The sequence below is a fragment of the Mustelus asterias genome, chromosome 7 (assembly GCF_964213995.1).
Source record: "Mustelus asterias chromosome 7, sMusAst1.hap1.1, whole genome shotgun sequence".
Taxonomy (NCBI): domain Eukaryota; kingdom Metazoa; phylum Chordata; class Chondrichthyes; order Carcharhiniformes; family Triakidae; genus Mustelus; species Mustelus asterias.
In genome coordinates this window covers 32,055,507-32,076,787 of record NC_135807.1, presented here as the reverse complement: position 1 = coordinate 32,076,787, position 21,281 = coordinate 32,055,507, and the positions used below count along the sequence as shown (strand labels likewise).

The 21,281-nt window shown below is 46.6% G+C and overlaps 1 protein-coding gene across 2 annotated transcripts in view; it reads left to right on the top strand.

Moving 5' to 3' along the window:
- Window positions 1–21,281, top strand: part of LOC144495614 (1-phosphatidylinositol 4,5-bisphosphate phosphodiesterase gamma-1-like) — a 211,729-nt gene that overhangs the window by 165,759 nt on the left and 24,689 nt on the right. Inside the window, exons 26-30 of one of the 2 annotated variants that reach the window (XM_078215830.1) lie at window positions 1,625–1,849; window positions 7,122–7,270; window positions 9,746–9,860; window positions 13,245–13,406; window positions 16,677–16,765. In XM_078215830.1, the coding sequence (XP_078071956.1) occupies window positions 1,625–1,849; window positions 7,122–7,270; window positions 9,746–9,860; window positions 13,245–13,406; window positions 16,677–16,765 (740 nt within the window). Of the gene's footprint in view, window positions 1–1,624; window positions 1,850–7,121; window positions 7,271–9,739; window positions 9,861–13,244; window positions 13,407–16,676; window positions 16,766–21,281 lie in introns of those variants that run through there. The other variant, XM_078215831.1, reaches the window with a different exon arrangement.

Below are 21,281 nucleotides of genomic sequence, written 5' to 3'. Positions count from 1 at the left end.
TCAATACATTTAGCCATTCAGGTGGAAACATTCAATTTCCTATCCTTTTATTTACTGCAATTAATTTTGTTGAGTTACCTTTGCCTTCAGATCAAATTGTCATGTAGACAAGATTAGGATGTAACATGACTCTAATCCAACACATTTATTGGGCATGCTGTTCTTGTCTGGGCCAAGGCATAGCACATTATTAAAGAACATTGATGTTTGCAACACAGAAGGTGACTTTTTTCCAGTACAGTTGTGGGCTGATTTTCCACCCAAGCCCTTTACATCAAGGAGTTGATGAGGGGTGAGTCTCCAAGCTGCCCTGAGAATTCTGCCCTTTGCACCCTTAAAAAGGCCTTAATGTAACTCACATCAGCTGAGTGCAGACAAGAGATCCTGTGAGGCCATTTGAAAGACATTCACTAACCTGAGGTAATCAATCTGTTACCACTTAGGCAAATTTGCATCTGTTGAAGCTGTAGATTGATGCAGCCGGTTTTGATTTTCAGCCTCATCGAATTATAGAATCCCTACAGTGCAGAAGGAGGCCATTTGGCCCATCGAGTCTGGGACATCTCTCTGACAGAGTATCTTACCCAGGCCCGCTCCCCCGTCCTATCCCCATAACCCCACACATTTGCCATTGCTAATCCGTCTAACCTACTCATCTTGGGACACTAAGGGGCAATTTAGCATAGCCAATCCACCTGACCTGCACATCTTTGGACAGAATGCCCCACAGATTAGCTGGTGGAGTAAGGCCTCTCCTTGGGACTGAGGCCCATCGCTGATGTAGTCCAGAACAAGCCTTATTTTGCTTGCACCTCTGCCACTCTGACCTGGGAGCATTCGGTGCTGACATTGAGTATCTGAAATGGAAGTCCCTATTTCCCTCAGGGCTCTTGAGGAATGCAAAATTCTCTGATCTGGCGAATGCAGAATTTCCACAAACCCATTGCCACTCTGCTGGTGTAACATTGTGGGAAACAGTGGCCGGAATTCTCCCATCCCGTCCACCACTCGAATTTTAGCGGGCAGGTTGCGGAGAATGTGAAACGCCATTGACGGTCGGGTGGGAATTTCTGGCTTTAAAACCAGCGTGGCCGGAAAATTCCGCCCACCTCACCCTCTGCCAAAGCAACAGGTGTGGAATGCCACGGAGCTCCGAGGAAATGGATGGATGGAGCTATGACAAGGGGGCATAACTATAGGATTCATGGTGGGAGATATAGGAAGGATATCAGAGGTAGGTTCTTTACGCAGAGAGTGGTTGGGGTGTGGAATGGACTGCCTGCAGTGATAGTGGAGTCAGATACTTTAGGAACATTTAAGCGGATATTGGATAGGCACATGGAGCACACCAGGATGATAGGGAGTGGGATAGCTTGATCTTAGTTTCAGATAAAGCTCGGCACAACATCGTGGGCCGAAGGGCTGTACTGTTCTATAAGAAATTCCTGGTCAGCGAATAAAATATTCTCTGTGCTGCATAATCCTGAGAAGGAGTCACTAAGTGTCAGGAAGGTCAATATATCATTGATGAACAATGAATCTTGTGAAAAGATGAATTGGTGTACCTCGTTAGCCCACTCTGTATTGATGTTTCTTCGCTAACCTTGCTTTGTCTCACCGGCAGAGATCGGAACAGACAAGGCCTGTTACAGAGACATGTCGTCCTTCCCCGAAACGAAGGCGGAAAAATATGCCAACAAAAGTAAGGGCAAAAAGTTTCTTCAGTACAACCACCGGCAGCTGAGTCGTGTCTACCCCAAGGGGCAACGCCTGGACTCCTCCAACTACGACCCGCTGCCCATGTGGATCTGCGGCAGCCAGCTGGTTGCACTCAACTTCCAGACACCAGGTAAATTCATGACAACGAGCTACGCTACACCAGAGAGTGAGTTACACTGGCTCCAAAGCAAAGGAAAGCAAGGGCCCACTATCACCCCCTTCCCCCCACCCCCCACTCCCTCACCCATGCACCGGGAGCAATCAGGGTATTTTCTTCAAATTTAATTCAGCTATTTGATCCAGAAAGATCCGCAGTCCATATTTCTCAATCTCAAAAGCTTGCCCTTGAAATAAAATGATACGGAAAGGGGCTTCAGAAAGTTCAAGAACAATCTGAGAACTGGCAAAGTAAACAAGGATGTTAAATCCCTCTTGTAGAGCCAAAGAAATCTCCAACTGAGTCCTACCTGCTTGTGCTGGTTCTTTGCTAGGATATTTTTTTTAAAAGATATTTAATATGTTATATTTTCAACGGGCTTTTGATGGTTATAGTTCAGTCTTGTCCAATCGATATCAGAAGCGGTACAGAGGCACATTTACTTCTCTGTATCCAAAGCTGTGAAGAGATGTAGCTTTCTCAGAGGTAGGACATCCTGTGGTGTGAATAGTGCTATATAAATCTTTCTTTTTGCACCTCCCACTCAGCACAGCTCCTGATAGAAATCACACAGAGAGACTGGCAGTTGCAGCATTCTCTGGAAGCCAGACCGAAGTGCCATAAATCTAAATATTCTTGGCCTAGGATCTCAGCTTCTTTTCCCTCATCCTCTGGTTGTACTTCACAGCTTTCTTCCTTTCAAACCCCAAAGCAGTATTCCCAGCATTTTTTCTCTTTTCCCGAACAAACTACCTTTCCCAAATTCTTTCTCTTGACCTCAAAAGCATTGTTCTCATTGACACCATCTTCCTCCAGTCCCTTCCATCTGATGTCCAACTCAATGGGATTTCCAACACTTGGTTCCATTCTTACCCTATTCGATCATATCCAGAAAAACTCTAGTAATGACTTCCCTTCCCACCCCAGTACCATAATCTCAGGATCCCTCCAAGAATCCACACTGTAGTCCATCACCTCTTCCTTATCTATATCATGATATAGGAACAGAATGAGGCCATTTGGCCCATTGAGTCTGCTCCACCATTCAATCATGGCTGATATGTTTCTCAACCCCATTCTCCTGCCTTTTCCCCGTAACCTTTGATCCCCTTACCAATCCGGAACCTATCTATCTCTATCTTAAGTATACTCAATAACCTGGCCTCCACAGCTTCTGTGGCGATGAATTCCATAGATTCTCCACTCTCTGGCTGAAGAAATTCCTCCTCATCTCCCTTTTACTCTGAGGCTGTGCCCTCGGGTCCTAGTCTCTCCTACTAATGGAAACATCTTCCCATGTCCACTCTATCCAGGCCTCTCAGTATTCTGTAAGTTCCAGTCAGATCCCCCTCATCCTTCTAAACTCCGTCAAGTACAGACCCAGAGTCCTCAGACGTTTTCCCTTCGTGAACTGGGGCCTCCCTTGGTGAACTGGGCTGATGACACCCAGCTTTACGTTGTCACCATCTCTCTTGACTCCTCCCTACCTCGTGCCGTCTGGCACCAAGTATTGGATAAACTGTGATTCCCTCGAGACAAAAACAGAAAATCAAAGCAACCATCTTCAGTTTCTATCATATTCTTCTTAACCCTGCCACTGATTCTAACCTGTCCCAGCGTTCACAGCCTCAGCAATCTGGATTAAGTTTCCAAACCCACTGTCACTCTATCGCAGTGACCACAATTCCATAACATTGTCCACCTCCCACCCGTACCTCAGCCCACCACCCACTGAAGCCTTCGCCCAGATGTGTTACCTTGAAGATCCATAAATCTGCTCATCCAAAATTCCACTGCCACTATCCCTATCAATCCAACATTTCTGACTGTCCCTCCAGTCAGCTAGGTTCTGTAATTCCTTCCCTAAATCACTCTCCATCTCCTCTAAGGCTTTCTCCAAGACACAACTCTTTAATCGAGAGTTTGGTCAGCCCTAATTTTTCAGTAATGACTTCAATCTGTGAACTCATAACCTGGCTCTACATTTACCATCAATCTAGGGATCCAACCTTGGTTCAATGTGAGGTGTGGGAGAGCATGCCAGGAGCAGCACTGGGCATAATGTCAAAAAAGAGATGTCTACCTGATGAAGCTACGGCCTAGCGCTACATGAATACTAAAGAGTGGAAAGGCCATACAATAGAGTTAACCAACAGATCAAATCAAAGATCTGTAGTCCTGCTGTAATGACTTCAATCGGACCATTGAGGTGCCTGTTGGAGTATGAACTCCCTGATTAAGAATCCAATTGGTGGGCCAATCAGGGAGTCTTTGCCTTGTACTTAAATTAAAGTTTATTTATTTGTCACAAATTCCCCTAGTCGCCACACTCTAGAGCCTGTTCAGGTCAAAACGTCTTTCAGACTCTGGGAGGAAACTCATGCCGACATGGGGAGAACGTACAGACTCCACACAGACAGTGACCCAAGCTGGGAATTGAACCCGGGTCCCTGGCGCTGTGAGGCAGCAGTGCTAACCACTGTGCCACCGTGCCCAGGAGTGTCAGTTCCCCTGACAGCCCCAGAGGTAGACTGCTAACAGATACACTGTGTACTGCTGTTAGAGTTGTAAATAAATGTTTTTTGGTGAAGGGAATTCTGCCTCAGCAGACTTATTACACTTTCCTCCTTTAATTCAGCATCTCTGTTTTCTTACACCTTTGTGAACAGTCTTTCATTCCTCCAGCGTGGCCCATGGACTGTGCATCGGCCTGCAGCCAACACCAGAGAGAAATCAGAAGGACATCAATCTTTTTAATAAATTTTCTTTGAAAATTTCTGTTATTATTATTTATAAAAATAGGGATGTGGAATTAAAGGCTGTTTGACAGCCAAGGATTATCCAATCAGAAAATGAAAAGTGCATAGAATCCTTAGAGTGCAGAAGGAGGCCAATCGGCCCATCGAGTCTGTACTGACTCCATGACGAGCATCCTACCCTGAAACCCCACACATTTGCCCCGCTAATCCCCCTAATTTACACACAATTTAGCATAGCCAATCCACCTAATACGCGCATCTTTGGACTGTGGGAGGAAACCGGAGCACCCGGGGGAAACCCACGCAGACATGGGGAGAACATGCAGACTCCACACAGACAGTCACCCAAGGCCGGAATTGAACCCGGGTCCCTGGCGCTGTGAGGCCATGACGCTACCAAATTTGTGCTACCAAATAAACCTGTTGGACTTTAACTTGGTGTGGTGAGACTTCTTGCTGTGAGGCAACAGTGCTTTACCACTGTGCCACCTGTTATCTTTATGACTGCCATGGTGAGGTGCTGCATCATGTGCTGGCCGGGCCATCCCAATAGCAGCTGTGTGGGGGCAGTCAGCAGTCACTGTCCTACCCTTGGCAATCCTACGTGGGAAATGTCCTGCAATGATTTTCTATGTTGTAGTGGTAAACGCAGCTCTGAATTAAATAATTGGACTGCAGCCCCATCTGCTGGATTGAAGAATAATTACAGGAGCAATAATATGGCGTTAGCATTGGCATCAACTATAATCTACTCGACTCTAGCCCAAACGGCTTCAAATGGCCTCCTCCACCAACACAAAATACATTTACACTAGTCCTTAATATTTCATATATATAATATATATATCCAGTATGTGAAAATGCCCTCAGGTGGCTCCTTTACTAAATGTGGAGCAGAGCCATACGGGTTAGAGAGGCTCAGTGAATTGAGGTAATGATTAACTAAAGTCTGACAAGCCTGGTCTGCTGAACGAGCTGATCTCAGAGGGTATTAAGAGTATTAAACTTGGATTTAGCATTCCTCAGCTACAGAGCTGATTAAACTGATTAGAGATCAGTTTCCTGTTTGCTATTTGGTGACCCTTTGTGAGACTGTCTTCATTGTAGATGAGAATTGGGCTGTGAAGCTCCCAATTACTAAGTACTGCCAGTTAAGGAGTAACTTTTACGTCACTCACTTAGGGTTTCCATGGCTGAGGATGAGCGGGAAAATGGGGATTTACCCCCTTGCTCTCTTCTAGATTTACCCATGAAAATCAGACCCCCTGTGGGACCCCAGTATTAAACAGAGAAGGTTCTAGTTAAACACAATAGAGGCATTGTAAATACTGGGAGCTTTGTAGGAGAATCACAGAATCCTTACAGTGCGGAAGGAGGCCTTTCGGCCCATCGAATCTGCACCGACTTTCCAAAAGAGCATCTTATCTAGGCCCACCTCCAACCCTGCACATTTACCATGGCCAATCCACCTAACCTACATACCATAGAAAATTACAGCTCAGAAACAGGCCTTTTGGCCCTTCTTGTCTGTGCTGAACCATTTTTTGCCGAGTCCCACTGACCTGCACTTGGACCATATCCCTCCACACCCCTCTCATCCATGAACCCGTCCAAGTTTTTCTTAAATGTTAAAAGTTATTAACCACTTTATCCGGCAGCTCATTCCACACTCCCACCACTGTCTGCGTGAAGAAGCCCCCCCTAATATTCCCTTTAAACTTTTCTCCTTTCACCCTTAACCCATGCCCTCTGGTTTTTTTCTCCCCTAGCCTCAGTGGAAAAAGCCTGCTTGCATTCACTCTATCTATACCCATCAAAATCTTATACACCTCTATCAAATCTCCCCTCAATCTTCTACGCTCCAGGGAATAAAGTCCCAACCTATTCAATCTCTCTCTGTAACTCAGCTTCTCAAGTCCCGGCAACATCCTTGTGAACCTTCTCTGCTCTCTTTCAACCTTATTTACATCCTTCCTGTACCTAGGTGACCAAAACTGTACACAATACTCCAAATTCGGCCTCACCAATGCCTTATATAACCTTACCATAACACTCCAACTTTTATACCTTTGGACACTACGGGCGCGATCTTCCTGGGCGATCATGCCATGCTCCCGCTGCAGCAAAGTCAGAGGATTTGGCGTTCAACCAAATCTCCGTTCACTGTGACGGGATGGGAACATCCCGTCGGTGTGAACAGTGCTAAGATTCCAGCCTAAGGGGCAACTTAGTGTGGGCAATCTACCCAACCTGCACATTTTTGGAGTGTGGGAAGAAACTGGAGCACCTGGAGGAAAGCTACACAGATACAGGGAGAACATGCAAACTCCACACAGTCAGTCACCAGAGGCAGGAATTGAACCTGTGTCCCTGGCGCTGTGAGGCAATAGTGGTAACCACTGTGCCACCCTAATCACTGACACGGTAAAAAATAGAAATGAACTTTGAATCTGAAAGGGCTTTGGGGTTTTGTTTTCTCTCTGCAGATAAACCCATGCAGCTGAACCAGGCAATCTTCACCATGAATGGAAAATGTGGGTATGTTTTACACCCTGACATCATGAGAGATGAGAGCTTTGACCCTTTTGACAAGAACACGCTCAAGGGTGTGGAGCCAATCACCGTGCAGCTTCAGGCAAGTGGCCGCCATTTTGTTTCACCACAAGAGATCTGAACAACCTGACAAATGTTGAAACCACCAAATGTTGAATTAGACCTCTTCACTCTGGGTGGGAACAGAATAGGTGAGCAGTGAGGATGGAAAGCTTAATTTCTAGCTCTATTCCCACTGATTTTAATGCCACTGGTTTTGGTTTTTTGCCAGAATCGAGTTGGAGCCTCATGTTTTATTATGATGTCAATATGTCCCTAGCTGACAGTAATTTGCCTGGGCATTGTGTATGCAGCCACCACACCTTCCCCATTAACTTGAAGCAGGTTTGCAGCTGGTCGGCAGATGCAAGTGCTCATCTAAATAGTTCTTAAATGTTATGAGGGTCTCTGCCTCCACCACCCTTTCAGGCAGTGAGTTCCAGACTCCCACCACCCTCTAAACTTCCTGACCTCTTACCTTAAGTCTATGCCCCTTAGTTATTGATGCTTCCACTAAGGGGAAAAGTTTCTTTCTGTCTACCCCATCTACGCCCCTCATAATTTTGTACATCTCAAGAATGTCCCCCCTCAGTCTCCTCTGCTCCAAGGAAAACAACCCCAGTCTATCCAATCTCTCTTCATAACTAAAACTCTCCAATCCAGGCAATATCCTAGTAAATCTCCTCTGCACCGTCTCCAGTGCTATCACATCCTACCTATAATGTGGATTCCAGAACTGCACCACGACACTCTAGCTGTAGCCTAAGCAACGTTTTATATAGTTCCAACATAACCCTGCTCTTAAACTTTATGCCATGGCTAATAAAGATAAGTATACCATATGCCTTTTGACTACTTTATCCACCTGTCTTGCTACCTTAAGTGGCTAGTGTACATGCACATTAAGATCCCTCTGATCCTTGGTGCTTCCCAGAGTCCTGTCATTCATCATATATTCCCTTGCCTTGTTTGTCTTGCCCAAGTGCACACCTCCCCCGTTATCCAGATTGAATTCTGTTTGCCACTGATCAGCCTATCTGACCAGCCTGTCTATATCTTCCTGTAATGTAAGGCTATCCTCCTTACTATTTACCATCCTACCAATTTTCGTATCATCCGCGAACTTACTGATCAACCCTCCTACTTTCAAGTCTAAATCATTTATATAAACCACAAACAGCAAGGGCCCCAACACTGATCTACGTGGGACCCCACTCGATACAGTCTTCCAGTCCAAAGAATATAATCACTGAGGCAGCAAGGTGGATTCTTGTTCTCTAGGTCTCGTTTTACGATGCAGATTTTATTGTTTAGCTCCCGAGACTTTAGTTGTCCTCCATCTACCTCCACATTCATCGAACAAACGCAGCAGGAGATCATTTTGCCTATGCTGTCTCTCTGAAAGACTCATCCAATTAATCCTACACGTCTGCTCTTTCCCCATAGCGCTGCGACTTTTGTCCTTTTCTGTTATACACCTTTTGAATGTTATTATTGAATCTGCTTCCACCACCCTTTCAGGCAGCGCATTCCAGATCAGATCAACTTGCTGCAGAAGCAAATTCTTTCCCGCTCCCCTTTGGTACTTTGGCTATTCATTAAATCCAGGTAAATTCTGTGGTTGGGTTATTCAGCCATGATTTGTGCCAGCGGAAATCACTGAATAGCGCAATTCTGATTTTGGGTGACACGGTGGCACAGTGGTTAGCACTGCTGCCTCACAGCCCCAGGGACGTAGGTTTGATTCCGGTCTTGGGTGACCGTCTATGTGGAGTTTGCACGTTCTCCCTGTGTCTGCATGGGTTTCTTCCGGGTGCTCCGGTTTCCTCCCACAGTCCAAAGATGTGTATGTTAGGTGGATTGGCCATGCTAAATTCCCCCTTAGTGTCCCAAGATGTGTCGGCTAGATGGATTAGACGTGATAACTGTGTGTGGATACGAGGATAGGATGGGATAGAGGACCTGGGTTAGATACTCAGTCCGAGAGTTGCCACAGACTCAATAGGCCTCCTTCTATCCTGTAGGAATTCTGTGTGCTTTTGCCGCTTTCTTCAGCTCTGACATGCAGTAGGTTGTGGCAACACTAATGCTCTATCAACATAGACTGGGATGGTTTAGCTTCCCACTGGACTATGGCACTGCCAGCCATTGCGAATGGATATTTTACAGGGTGATAGGAGGTTCGAGTCCCACCCCAGGACAGAAGGTGTGTATGTGACGTGGCAAAGCAGGTTGATTGTCAACCTGCAAATTCTGCTGATACACCAATGGCCAGTGGCAAGCATGGTAGAGTTTCCTGGTCAGCCAGAATCATAGCAACGCAACAACATCCCCCCCATTAAAGGACTCCAACTTTTGCCATGAGCTCCATGGCAAATGTCCTCATTGCTTCGGGGACAGAGAGAGAGAGAGCGAGCGAGAAAGATAAATTCAACGTTCTCACTCCTTTTAAAAAAGAATACAGGAGGAGAAATTGTGGGAGTGTGCCCTTATTGACTCCATTCTCCTAAACTGACAGATTTTGGGAGCACGACACTTGCCCAAGAACGGGAGGAGTATTGTTTGTCCATTTGTTGAGATTGAGGTGTGCGGGGCAGAGTACGATACCACCAAGTACAAGACAGAGGTGGTGGGTAAGTGAAACTTCTCCTCTTGTTATCTGCTGATCTGAACGTACGATCTTGTTTTTTTTCCTTCCCTCCCTTTTACTTTCTCTCTTACTCCCTGAAAACAGCAAATGTTTTGTGGGCGTGAGGGGGGGCACGGAACAGAAGGGAAGTCCTTCACATGAGCTTTGACATTGAAGATCAGCTGATGATGTTCTCAGCACCCCATGCACTGTCCCAGTCGGTCACAACATTTGGAATCATTAGTAATCTACACAACAGGTTAAATACTGCACTTGCTGCAAACCTGAAGTAAAAATGGAAAATGCTGGAGATTTACACTCAATAGACCAGGTGTCATCTGTGGGGAGTGCAGGGTTAACATTACAATGCACTGACCTTCCATTAGAACAGTTGGCCTTTTGCCAAGAATCAATACATCACTTCCTCCCTATTGATCCCTCTTGGATGCAAAGCGAGGTGCAGCACGGAACGGATACAAAGTTCACGGTGCTGGGTCAAGTACTTCCAGCGCAAACACACAATGTACCAGCAGGCTGGATACAGAGCAAAGTCCCCCCCACACTACCCTAACGAAAACTCGGGTGCAGCTGGATTGTATACAGAGTGAAGCTGTTTCTATTCTGCTCCCAATGATGTACATCAGGAATTGCGAGGTGAAGAAAGACCTTCTACCATCTGGGCAGTCACATGATAAAACAAGGATGGCGTTTTGGGCTAATCATAGCGATCAGTCCCTATCAGTTAGTCTGCAACAGATCCTGACTTGACACGAGGAGCTTTAGCAATCAATGATTCAAATTCACCTGCTTCCACCCAAATATGTGACGTTTACTCACGCATGGGGCGGAACTTTACGAGATTGATTCTCGGTGAACGGTTAGTGTGAAAATGGAAGAGTTCCTGATCCGTTTTTTGCGTGAGTTTTCATGCCCAATCTGATGCACTTAGTCATTGAAAATATGGCCTAGACTGTTTCTAGCTGCTGCAAGCAGTGCACTGGGCTTAATTTTCCAGCCAGCCTGCAGAGGGAGCTATAGCACATGCGCAGACCTCTGTGTCTGCACATGCGCAATAGCAACTGTAGCGGGAGCTATTGCGCATGTGCAGATCTCTGATGATGCACATGCGCAATTCCAACAGCAGGGGCCTGACAGACAGGGAGAGAGCTGTCAGGCCCCTGCTGCTGCAGGCAGCCTCAATAGAACCACCACACACCAGCAATCGTGGAACCTGTTGCCGATTGCGAGGACCACACTGCCCGAGAGGCTATCCATGCTGCCCCACCACCACCAAACCTATCGTGCCGCCCTGCCCCCACCACCAATCCGATCACATTGAAGAGCAACAGCGGACCCCCTCCCTCCCACGATCCGGTTGAATCTGCAGTATGGCACTGGGCCTCCCCCATTGGGCTGCCCCTTCAGGCCCCGCCCTCATTCAGGCCCTCCTCGTTATGCCCCATCCCCTGGCACTGCCCACCAAGCAGCGCCAAGATGCCCAGTGAACATTGTCCAGGTGCCAGGCTGGCAATGCCAAGCCAGGTGGCATTGCTAGGCTGGCACTGCCCAAGGGGCAGACCCCCCCCTTGCCCTCGGCCTTCCAGGGGGGGCCTCAGTGGCCTCTCGATCCAATGGCAAGACCAACACGACTGTTCCCCATTCATGGGAAGCAAGCAGTTTCATCGCTGGAGAGAACCTCTCCCGGCAAGGCGATAAAGGCGAGTGAGCCTGGACAACTCAGCGCCGGGCTGGCTAATGCCATGTATATCAGCGTTTAAATAAAGTTGAATAAATTATTCAGCCTTTTGCCCATTTCTGGCGAGAGGCTGACATCGCCGGAAATCTGGTTCTCATAGAATCGCGAGAGCTGAGAAACTGGGTGTGACCCTGATTTCCCGGCTCTCGTGCAATTTTACCGGCTCACTCCATCGATGGGCAGCGCGAACCAGTAAAACTCTGCCCGTCATGTCTTAAACGATTCATATACTGTACCCTAAAATATCCTCTTCAGAAAGAAAATACTATTTAATTTGCCTTTAAATATCCTCCCAAAATCAGAAAGGACTCTCCTGCAGTGAAATGTTCATTTTTTCACACACACCACCCTGTGAATATACAGAGCGAGGTTCTCCATCCTCCCAGCCGCATGTTTCTCGGCGGCGGGAGGTGACACGCTGTTCGCTAGCGTAGGATTCAATGGTCCCACTGCTGTCAATGGGATTTCCCATTAATGTCACCCCAGGCCACCACGAAACCCATGGGAGGGGTGCACTGCTGGCCGGACTGGAGAATCCCGCTGGCGTGAACGGGCCAGAGAATTCCGGCCGCAATATCCGTGCGAATATACAAAAATGATGCAGACTGCATTAATCTCTCAATAATAGGAAGCATATAAACTTAGAACACGCATTGTACATGTCTCCCTCATTAATAAATGAACCATTCTAAATACCCTTTTACAATAAGGGAGGGTCTATAATGCTTCTTGTCCCTTCCCCAGGAGGGGTTTTGTCTGTTTTTCAGCACACAGATCCATATTCATTGACAATTCTCTGGTATGCCTAGACCTGATCCATTCTTCAGGAGTCCAAGATGGGTTGTTGAGTTATAATGCTGAGCTGAGGAAATCTGACTCTTCCTGTTTCTAGTCGGGAGCAAGGCACAATTGTCTCTTTATGTTGCCCTCGCTAACTGAGCGATCAAACATGGGATATTCCGTTTTGTATGGTATAGTGTTGCCTGCACAGTAACTTTATATGTGGTGTGTGCATGTGTTGGGGGCGGTGGATGTTGTTGGTGGAGTAAGAGTAGCCATTAAATAAACCCTCCAATGTAACTTGTCTTGCTCTGTAACACATATTGTGAGACTCCTCCAGATAATGCTTTGAAGAGTCCTGTCACTTTTATATTAAACTATTTACTCATTGACACATTTACTCAGTTGGTAAGTCCCGTGTCCAGTATGGACTCAGTGACATAGACCAGAATGGTTGCAGGTTCAGTCCCTGGCCTGTGTTATTAGCTGATTTAGGGGGACTAGCTGGGGTAAATGTATGGAGTTATGGGGATAGGGTCTGGGTGGGATTGTGGTCAGTGCAGACTCGATGGGCCAAATGGCCTCTTTCTGCGCTGTAGAGATTCTATGATTCTATGATCACAGCTGAGGTGTTATGACTGATGTCAAAATGGATAGAAAATCAGCCAAGGTTCCAGTTCCTGATCATTATCCATGCTGGAAATGAGTTTTGTCAGGTAAGGAATGGTTGCTTGCAGAAATTACACAGGGACCTCCACACAGGTGGGAAGAAAAGTGAAGAAACACAGACAAAAGAAATGTTAAATGAAACATTATTCAATTGCATCTCCTTATGTTTTATTTTTCTTCCAGCGGATAACGGGTTAAATCCCGTCTGGCTCTTCAAGCAATTTGTCTTTGACATCAACAATCCCGAGTTTGCCTTTTTGAAGTTCATTGTGTATGATGAAGACATGTTCAGTGACCCCAACTTCCTAGCCCAGGCAACCTATCCGGTAAAAGGACTTAAAACAGGTAACTAGCAGCCTAGTATGAAGAATATTGGGTGGGAGAATCGCCCCCATTATTTCATTGTGGCTTAATAAAGTGAGAGTGTGAGGGATGTCAGTGCTGGGGATGCACCGACTGACAGCACCGGGCACACCCACATCCAGTGTAACATGGATTCAACTCCGAATTTGTCCTCTTCTGCTCCACATCGGGGAGGATGAGAGAACAGGCAGAATTTAATGTCCTCCTACCCTGGCAAGTTTTATGTCGAATAAGTCTGTGCATGAAGACCGTAGATGTCTTTCCCACCCTGCAGTCAATTGAGACCCTTGAGTGGGCAATTACTGCCCACTGAAGGGTCTCATCCCACTGCCAATGGTACCCAACAGCGAGTGGGCAGGGAACTCACCATGCGGAGAACATGACAAGCAAACCCGTTCATATTTTCTTGCGGGCTCCTTGATGGGGGAGGGATGGTCACATCATAGCTTTGATCGTGGGACCCAGCCTCAGAAAAGGGGGGTTCTGCTGAGAACTTTATCCCTTGCCATTGCTACCAACCACCCCCCCTCCTCACGTCAACACACATCTATGGCCTGGGCTCCAGCGATGATACAAGGCCTTGAGTGGATGTTAGATCAGCAGCAGCCATCATCTCCCCAGTGACACGACCATTCAATACAGCTGTATGCCTTTGATTGGCTGGTAGCTCTCAGTGGGTGGGGCTTCTTTCCCTGGAGTCCTTGATCCCAGGGAAGGACCGCCACTGTCCAGTTAAGTGTTGGACATGTTGGATGTTATCTTGCATGCCATTTTGAAATAAACAATATACACATAATATGATTTAGCTTATACAAATGCGATTTTTTAAAAATGACTCTTTCTTGATAAGAAAGAGGGTTTGTACCATAGCCATATCACCCCCTCCAATGGAAAAGAGCATCAGTTGAGGAGCCAGTGGGATGCCCACCTATGGACACAGAGAATGGTGGTGGAGATACTGGCCTGGCAGCCAATCCTCATGAAGATCAGATCAGCATCTTTTCTGTTTCCACACACAGATTTGGAGATACCATTTAATTTCAAAGCCACTACCAGATGGGACTGTTAGGAAGATTAGGAACAGGAGTGGTTAGATCATTCACCCACAGCAGAGAAAGTTCCAGATTTCTACAACCCTGCGTGAAAATGCTTCCTACTTTTGCTCCTGAATGACCTGCCTCTAGTTTTAACATTTTGGTCTGGATTTGCATGGAGTTTAGATTACCCCGGAGCCATTGAAAATTCCAGGATTCCCATGGGACCATAAGAGAATTAGTCCATTCGGCCCATCAAGTCTGCTGGCAGCTTTCATCAGCGGCTGGATAATGGTTGGTAACGAACCCACACTCTACACCCCCAACCTGGTCAGTTCCATTAAAGGCAAACCCACCCCCCACAGTTTTTATGGAGTCAGACCAGCTTTCCTGTTCCCTGGTCTTTCAGAGGAGTTGTGAACCAAAATCTGGATTCAGGAACCCTTTGGAAAGATCGTACCCGTGCCCCTCAGACCAACGTATGCCCACCAGTCACTCCCTATGCCCCTCATACTTTCATGCCAACTCAATGTCAACTTATGCCCCCAGTCACTCTCCATGTCCCCTCATACACTCGAAGCCAACTCATCTCTTGAAATTGGCTGAAATTCCCTGGTTAAACTTCTCTGCCTCTTTTTTCTCTGAAGACACTCCTTTAAACTACATTTTATCAAGACTTTGGTCACCTGTTCTATTGTGCCCTTATCTGGTTGGGTGTCTAATTTTGTTTTTTTTTATTCATTTAGTGAACAAGATGGGTTTTTACAACAATCATTTTGTGGTCATCATTAGACTTTTAATTCCAGCTTTTATTGGATTCAAGTTTTATCATCTGCATGGTGGGATTCAAACTTGGGTCCCCAGAGCATTACTCTGAGTCTCTGGACAACTAGTCCAGTGACAATATCACTATGCCCTCATGGGAAGAGAATTGAAACATGTTAGGTGCTATATAAATGAAAGTTGGTGTTGTTGAAGCATAACTTCCTCCTCTTTGAGATAAAAATCAAAATTAGACTTTTTGATTCCCCTTTGTATCTGTGCAGTAGCTTTAAATTATTTGTGAACTTCGACTTCAGATTTTCTTTGCACCTCTACCATTCCTAGATTCTCCCCATTTATGTACTGTTTATCAAATTATATACATCAGGCCTCAACAAACTGGCAGTGGATGGACCACTGTATTGAAAGGACATCTTGCACAGATCATCTGCCTGAAATACAGTTAAAGTTAATTCATAAAATTTCTTTGATACCATCATAGATAGCAGTTTTTCTATTCAATCCCAATGTCACCACTGATACATACCAATAGAATCCATCAATGATGGGCTTTTTCCCTTAAAAGGCTTATTTTGCAAGACTTAGCAAGGACAACCCTTCCACTGATGACCGTAAGTAAGTGCAATCCCTACATTTTCTGATCTTATTTAATCATGTCTGCACATTATTTCCCATTAAACTCAGTGCTGGATACTGTCAAGATAAGGCTTGACTTTCAAGACAGACAGTTATATCAGTGATCTGATGATACTCACACACACACATACACATGTTCCTATGTTATCATTAATATTTGTCCACATTGTGTGGAGTTTGCATGTTCTCCCCGTGTCTGCATGGGTTTCCTCTGGGTGCTCCGGTTTCCTCCCACAGTCCAAAGACGTGTGGGTTAGGTTGATTGGCCATGCTAAATTGACCCTAGTGTCGGGGAATTAGAAGGGTAAATGTGTGGACTTATGGGAATAGGGCCTGGCTGGGATTGTTGTCGGTAAAGACTCGATGGGCCGAATGGCCTCCTTCTGTACTGTAGGAATTCTATGATTTACCCATATAAATTGAGACCTTCACAGACATTGCTCATACCTATTAGACTCTAAGCCATGGAGTGCAGTTATCTCACCCTTTAAACTTAGAAGAAATTGCCATGCTGGATATTATCATTTGAATTGAAGCTTGACCTTTACGATGTACAATTTTATGGCTCGATATCCCAACATTGTTGGGTAAATGCCAGGTTGCATTCACAAACTGTAAGTGACTGCGTGTGTATATGACTGCATGTCTGTGCATGCATGTGTGTGGGTGTGTTGAGATTGGGTGTGCTCACTGAGATTGCATTGTACGTTACTGACCTGGTTGGAATGGTCCTTATTTGCCGATGCCTCTGACTGTCAGTGATGCCCTGATGAATGTCAAGCTCTTGTTCTATTTACAGGTTACAGATCCGTGCCTTTGAAAAACAGTTACAGTGAGGAGCTGGAGCTGGCCTCTCTACTTGTTCACATTGAGATAGTCAATGCCAAGGTAAACCTTTCTTTTTGGTCCACAGTGGGTACATTGGGCCTGATTTTACCAAAACTTCGCGTCCGTTTTCGGGCGCGAAATCGTGGTAAAGTTGGGCGTCGGGCCAATACCGCGATCTGCACCTGATTCCGAGCAGATCGCGGCTTTACCGACACCCGATTCGGGCGCGGGTCCGCCGCACGCCTGAATCGGGCAGCCCGATGATTTAAATGCATTTGCATGCATTTAAATCGACTTAATGAACCGCGCGCCCAACTCTACCGCCAAATCCCACTTTACCGTCTTCTGGCCCGATCCGCGTCCGCGCTGTTACCGACCTGCAAAATAAAAGTCTGAAGTCGCCGCTGCAGCTTCCGAAGAGCGGGGTCAGAGACTGCAACGGCTCTCTGACCCAGGTCATCCTCTGGTCGGGGCGGGAGGGGGGTGGGAGGGGGGTGGGAGGAGGAGAGGGGGTGTGACGTCTCATCCCCTGGGGGGGGGGGGGGGGGAGGGGGGGGGGGTGTGACCGATCATCCCCTGGGGGGAGGGGAGGAGAGGGAATGTGACGTCTCATCCTCTGGTCGGGGGGGGGGGGTTCCGCTGCCTGTCTGCGGCCGATCCCTCCTGGCACCATCACTGGTACACGACCAACCACAGATTACTCTTCCCTGCAGGTGCGAGAGAGTGGGAGAGACGGCTGTGGTTGGTAGTGTACCAGTGATGGTGCCAGGAGGGTTCGGTCGCAGACAGGCAGCGGAACCCCTCCGACCAGAGGATGAGACGTCACACCCCCCCTCAGGGGATGAGACGTCACACCCCCTCCCCTCCCACACCCCCCCCCCCCCCCCCCCCCCCGCCCCCCCGACTAGAGGATGACCGTCAGAGAGCCGCTCTCCGCTTTCTGTTTTTCTTTTCGTGCCCGCTCGTGCTGTCAGATTTTTTTCGAACTGCGCATGGGCAGTTCAGAGCTCCGATCGGTCCACCAGCGCTAAGCCCCGCATACAGCGCGGATCGGGCCGGAGTCGGCAAAACGTGTATGGGCGCGCTGGAAAGAGGATTCCAGGCGCGGATCTATTTCACACCCAGATCCAGCACTTGGACTCAAAATGGTAAAATTCCCCCCATTATCTTCATATCAAAGGAGTCATGACTGTAGTGTCATGTTAAAATGAAAATTCTTCGCAAAGAACAGCTAGTCATAATCATTCACAAAGTAGCACATTTCATCGAGTCATTCAAACGTTAGTATTTATGCAGAGAATCATCCATGGATATTTTTTTCCTACAGCCTATCAAATATAGACACTCACCCAGTGAGTCTGTTGGTTAAGTGCATTGACCCGAACAGGCGCTGGAGTGTGGCGACTAGGGGAATTCCACAGTAACTTGATTGCAGTGTTAATGTAAGCCTTACTTGTGACTAATAAATAAACTTTAACTTTAACTTTAGACGTGTTGCCCTCAGTGCGCTAAGTGCTATGCTCAAAGTGAATCAGAAATTATTTCAATGAAATCACATAGAATTATTACATCATTAAAGAGTCATTCCAAATGGATCCTTACCCATCGTGAATTCACCCGAAGGGTCTCTTACTAATAATCATAAGTAATTACCAGTAAGGTTCATCAAGAGCACAGATTTTGTGGTCAGCAGTGAGGTAATGGCACTCGCTGCTGACCTCAAAGAAACTCAGCTCACTAAAATCCAGCTCACTAAATGTCGATTGTGAATTTTAACTTAGCCCACGTTAATTTGATTCCCGCTCAAGGGGATCTCAGTGTCTCGCAGGCTAAGCCACCAAAGCACATTGGAGAATTCGCATCGACAGCGACATGGGGAGTAAATTATTCTTCACTTTTTAATCATTTTTAGAAGAGCAAAATAAAGATTGGGATTAAGGTGGAAGCTGAAAAGTCAAAACTTTTAAATAGCCAGACTTCCGGCATCGTCAGCTCCGCGTCAGAAATTGGCATGGAGCCACATAAATTATTTAAATGTTTATCTAAATATAATTAGCGGGCCCAGGACTGAAGTCTCCCAAGAGATCAGGGTAAGGGGATGCCCTCTGGGCATAACCAGTTTGGCAGTGCCAGCCTACCCCCCCCAGCACTGCCCAAGGGGCAAAATGACAATGCCTAGGTGACACCTTGGCACTGCCCATTGGGCATCGGGCAGTGCCAAGGGGGTGGGGCCAAAGCAGGGGCAGGGCCTATAGGGGCCAGGGCCTCTGATGGGGGAGATTGGTGGAGGGTTGAGTGGCCTCACTGCCGCTCTGCAGTCGGCAGTGACAGAGGGAAGGAGGCCAGCGATCAGGGCTGGCCATTGGGGTGGGGGGTTTGGCCTGCCGGGGTGGTCGGGGCTGCGGGTTGTGAGGGGGGGGGTAAATCAGAGGTCGGGTGCGGAGGGAGTGGGGGGAGATCAAGGTGGCCAACGATCGGGACGTGGGATGGTCGCACAGCCAGTGATCGCTGGCCAGCGATCGGGAGGCCAACAGTGTGGGGCTACTGCACATGTGGCGATCTCCACTATGACAGTGGCCCGCTCAGCGCTGTGCTGCCGTCCTCTCCAACGGGAACAGGCCCCGCCCCCAGACTTTTAATGATATTCTCACTAGTGCACTCTGCAGTGCAGTGCGTGGAAGGTTCATTTTGAAAATCCCGCTGAAAAAACCAGCGGGGTTTACTCCAGTTTTTCCACAAAATCGACACTTAGAATTTTTTTGGGAGAATCCCACCCATAGGCTTTACAGGGGGCTTGGCAGAGTGGATGCTGAGAGGTTGTTTCCCCTTGTGGGAGATCAGAGGGCATGATCGCAGAATAAGTGGTTGCTCATTTAAGACAGAGCTGTCGAGGAATTTCTTCTCTCAGAGGGTAGTGAATCTGTGGAATTCTTTCCTGCAGAGAGCTGCAGAGGCTGGGTTGTTAAGGCTGAGAAGGACAGGTTTTTAATCAGTAAGGGTTATGGAGATAAGGCCGGAAATTGGAGTTGTGGACTATATCCGATCAATCCTGATCTCTTTGGATGCGGAGCAGACTCAATGGGCTGAATTGCCTATTTCTGCTCCTTCATCTTACGGTCAGATGGTCTTATGTTATGCATAGCACTCACCACCTCTCAATCCTATCCACAGACTGCACCTCAGCATTTTTAGCTAATTCACTGGTGAAGAAAAGAGTTTCCTTAAAATATGTGAAAACTATGGTTCATTTCTAAAGAAGCAATGGTTCTTTTTACTGAGTCAAATATCAAGAGTGATTTCTGACCACATAGCACGGAGATAATAATTCATCTTTTCACCACCAGGGGGACTCCTTCCTCTCCTTTGCTGTGCATTCTGGGTAGGATGACATAATTGTACTTGACATGTGTTCCACACACAACCTTTTATGGAAATCTTGACCAGCAACTATTCAGGAGTCCAAATTCTATAGAAATCTTTTAAATTGGATACATCTTGTAATCTTCACATTTATTATTTTAATATTAGATTACTTAAATGCTCATTATTTCAAAACTGCCATGCATTCCATTTCTTCATTCTTTTGATAGGGATGAAATGGAAAATAGGATGTAACTGTGCTCTAAATATTTTGAGCGATATTATCTTCTGTTTTTCCTATGTACATACAAAATAGGAGCAGATGTAGGCCTTTCAGCCCCTCGAACCTGCTCCTGCCATTCAATGAGTTCATGGTTGATCTGTTTGTGTTTCAAATTCCACATTCCCATCTACCTGTCGATAACCTTTGATTCCCTTGCCTAAGAACATTCTATGTACTTCCACCTTTAAAATAGTCAATGGCCTTGCCTCCACCACCTTGTGAGGCAGGGAGTTCCAAAGTCCCACACCCTCTGAGAGAAAACAAAATTTCTCACCTCGACCTGAAAGGGCCACCTCTAATTTTCAAACAATGCTCCCGTGTTCTGGACTTGCGCACAAGAGGAGACATTCTTTACACATCTACCTTGTCAAGACTGTTCAGGATCTTATATATTTTAATTTTTTATAATTTAATCAAGTCACCCCTCACTCTTCTAATCTCCAGTGAAAGTGAGCCCAACCTGTCCAACCTTTCCTCCATTCAGCTCACAGCTCATTCCAGGCATCAAGCTAGTAAATCTCCTCTGAACTACCTCTAACGCATTTACATTCTTCTTTAAATAAGGGGACCAAAACTGCACACAGTATTCGAGATATGGGCCAACGGAGAATTCCGTTCTGCGAGTCTCACCCTCCCCGATTCTGGGCTGGGTGTGCCGGCAAAATTCCGGCAATGGTCTCTCCAATGCCCTCTTTAACTGAAGCATGACACCCTTCTTTTTATGTTTGATTCCTCTCGTAATAAATTATACCATTCCATTAGCCTTCTTAATTTTTTGTGACTCATGCATTACAACACCTAGATCCCTCTGCACCTTGGAACTCTGCAGTCATTCTCCATTTAAATAATTCAGTTTTTTATCATTCTTCCTGTCAAAGTGAACAACTTCACATTTTCCTACATTTTTGCCCACTCAGTCAACCTATCGATATT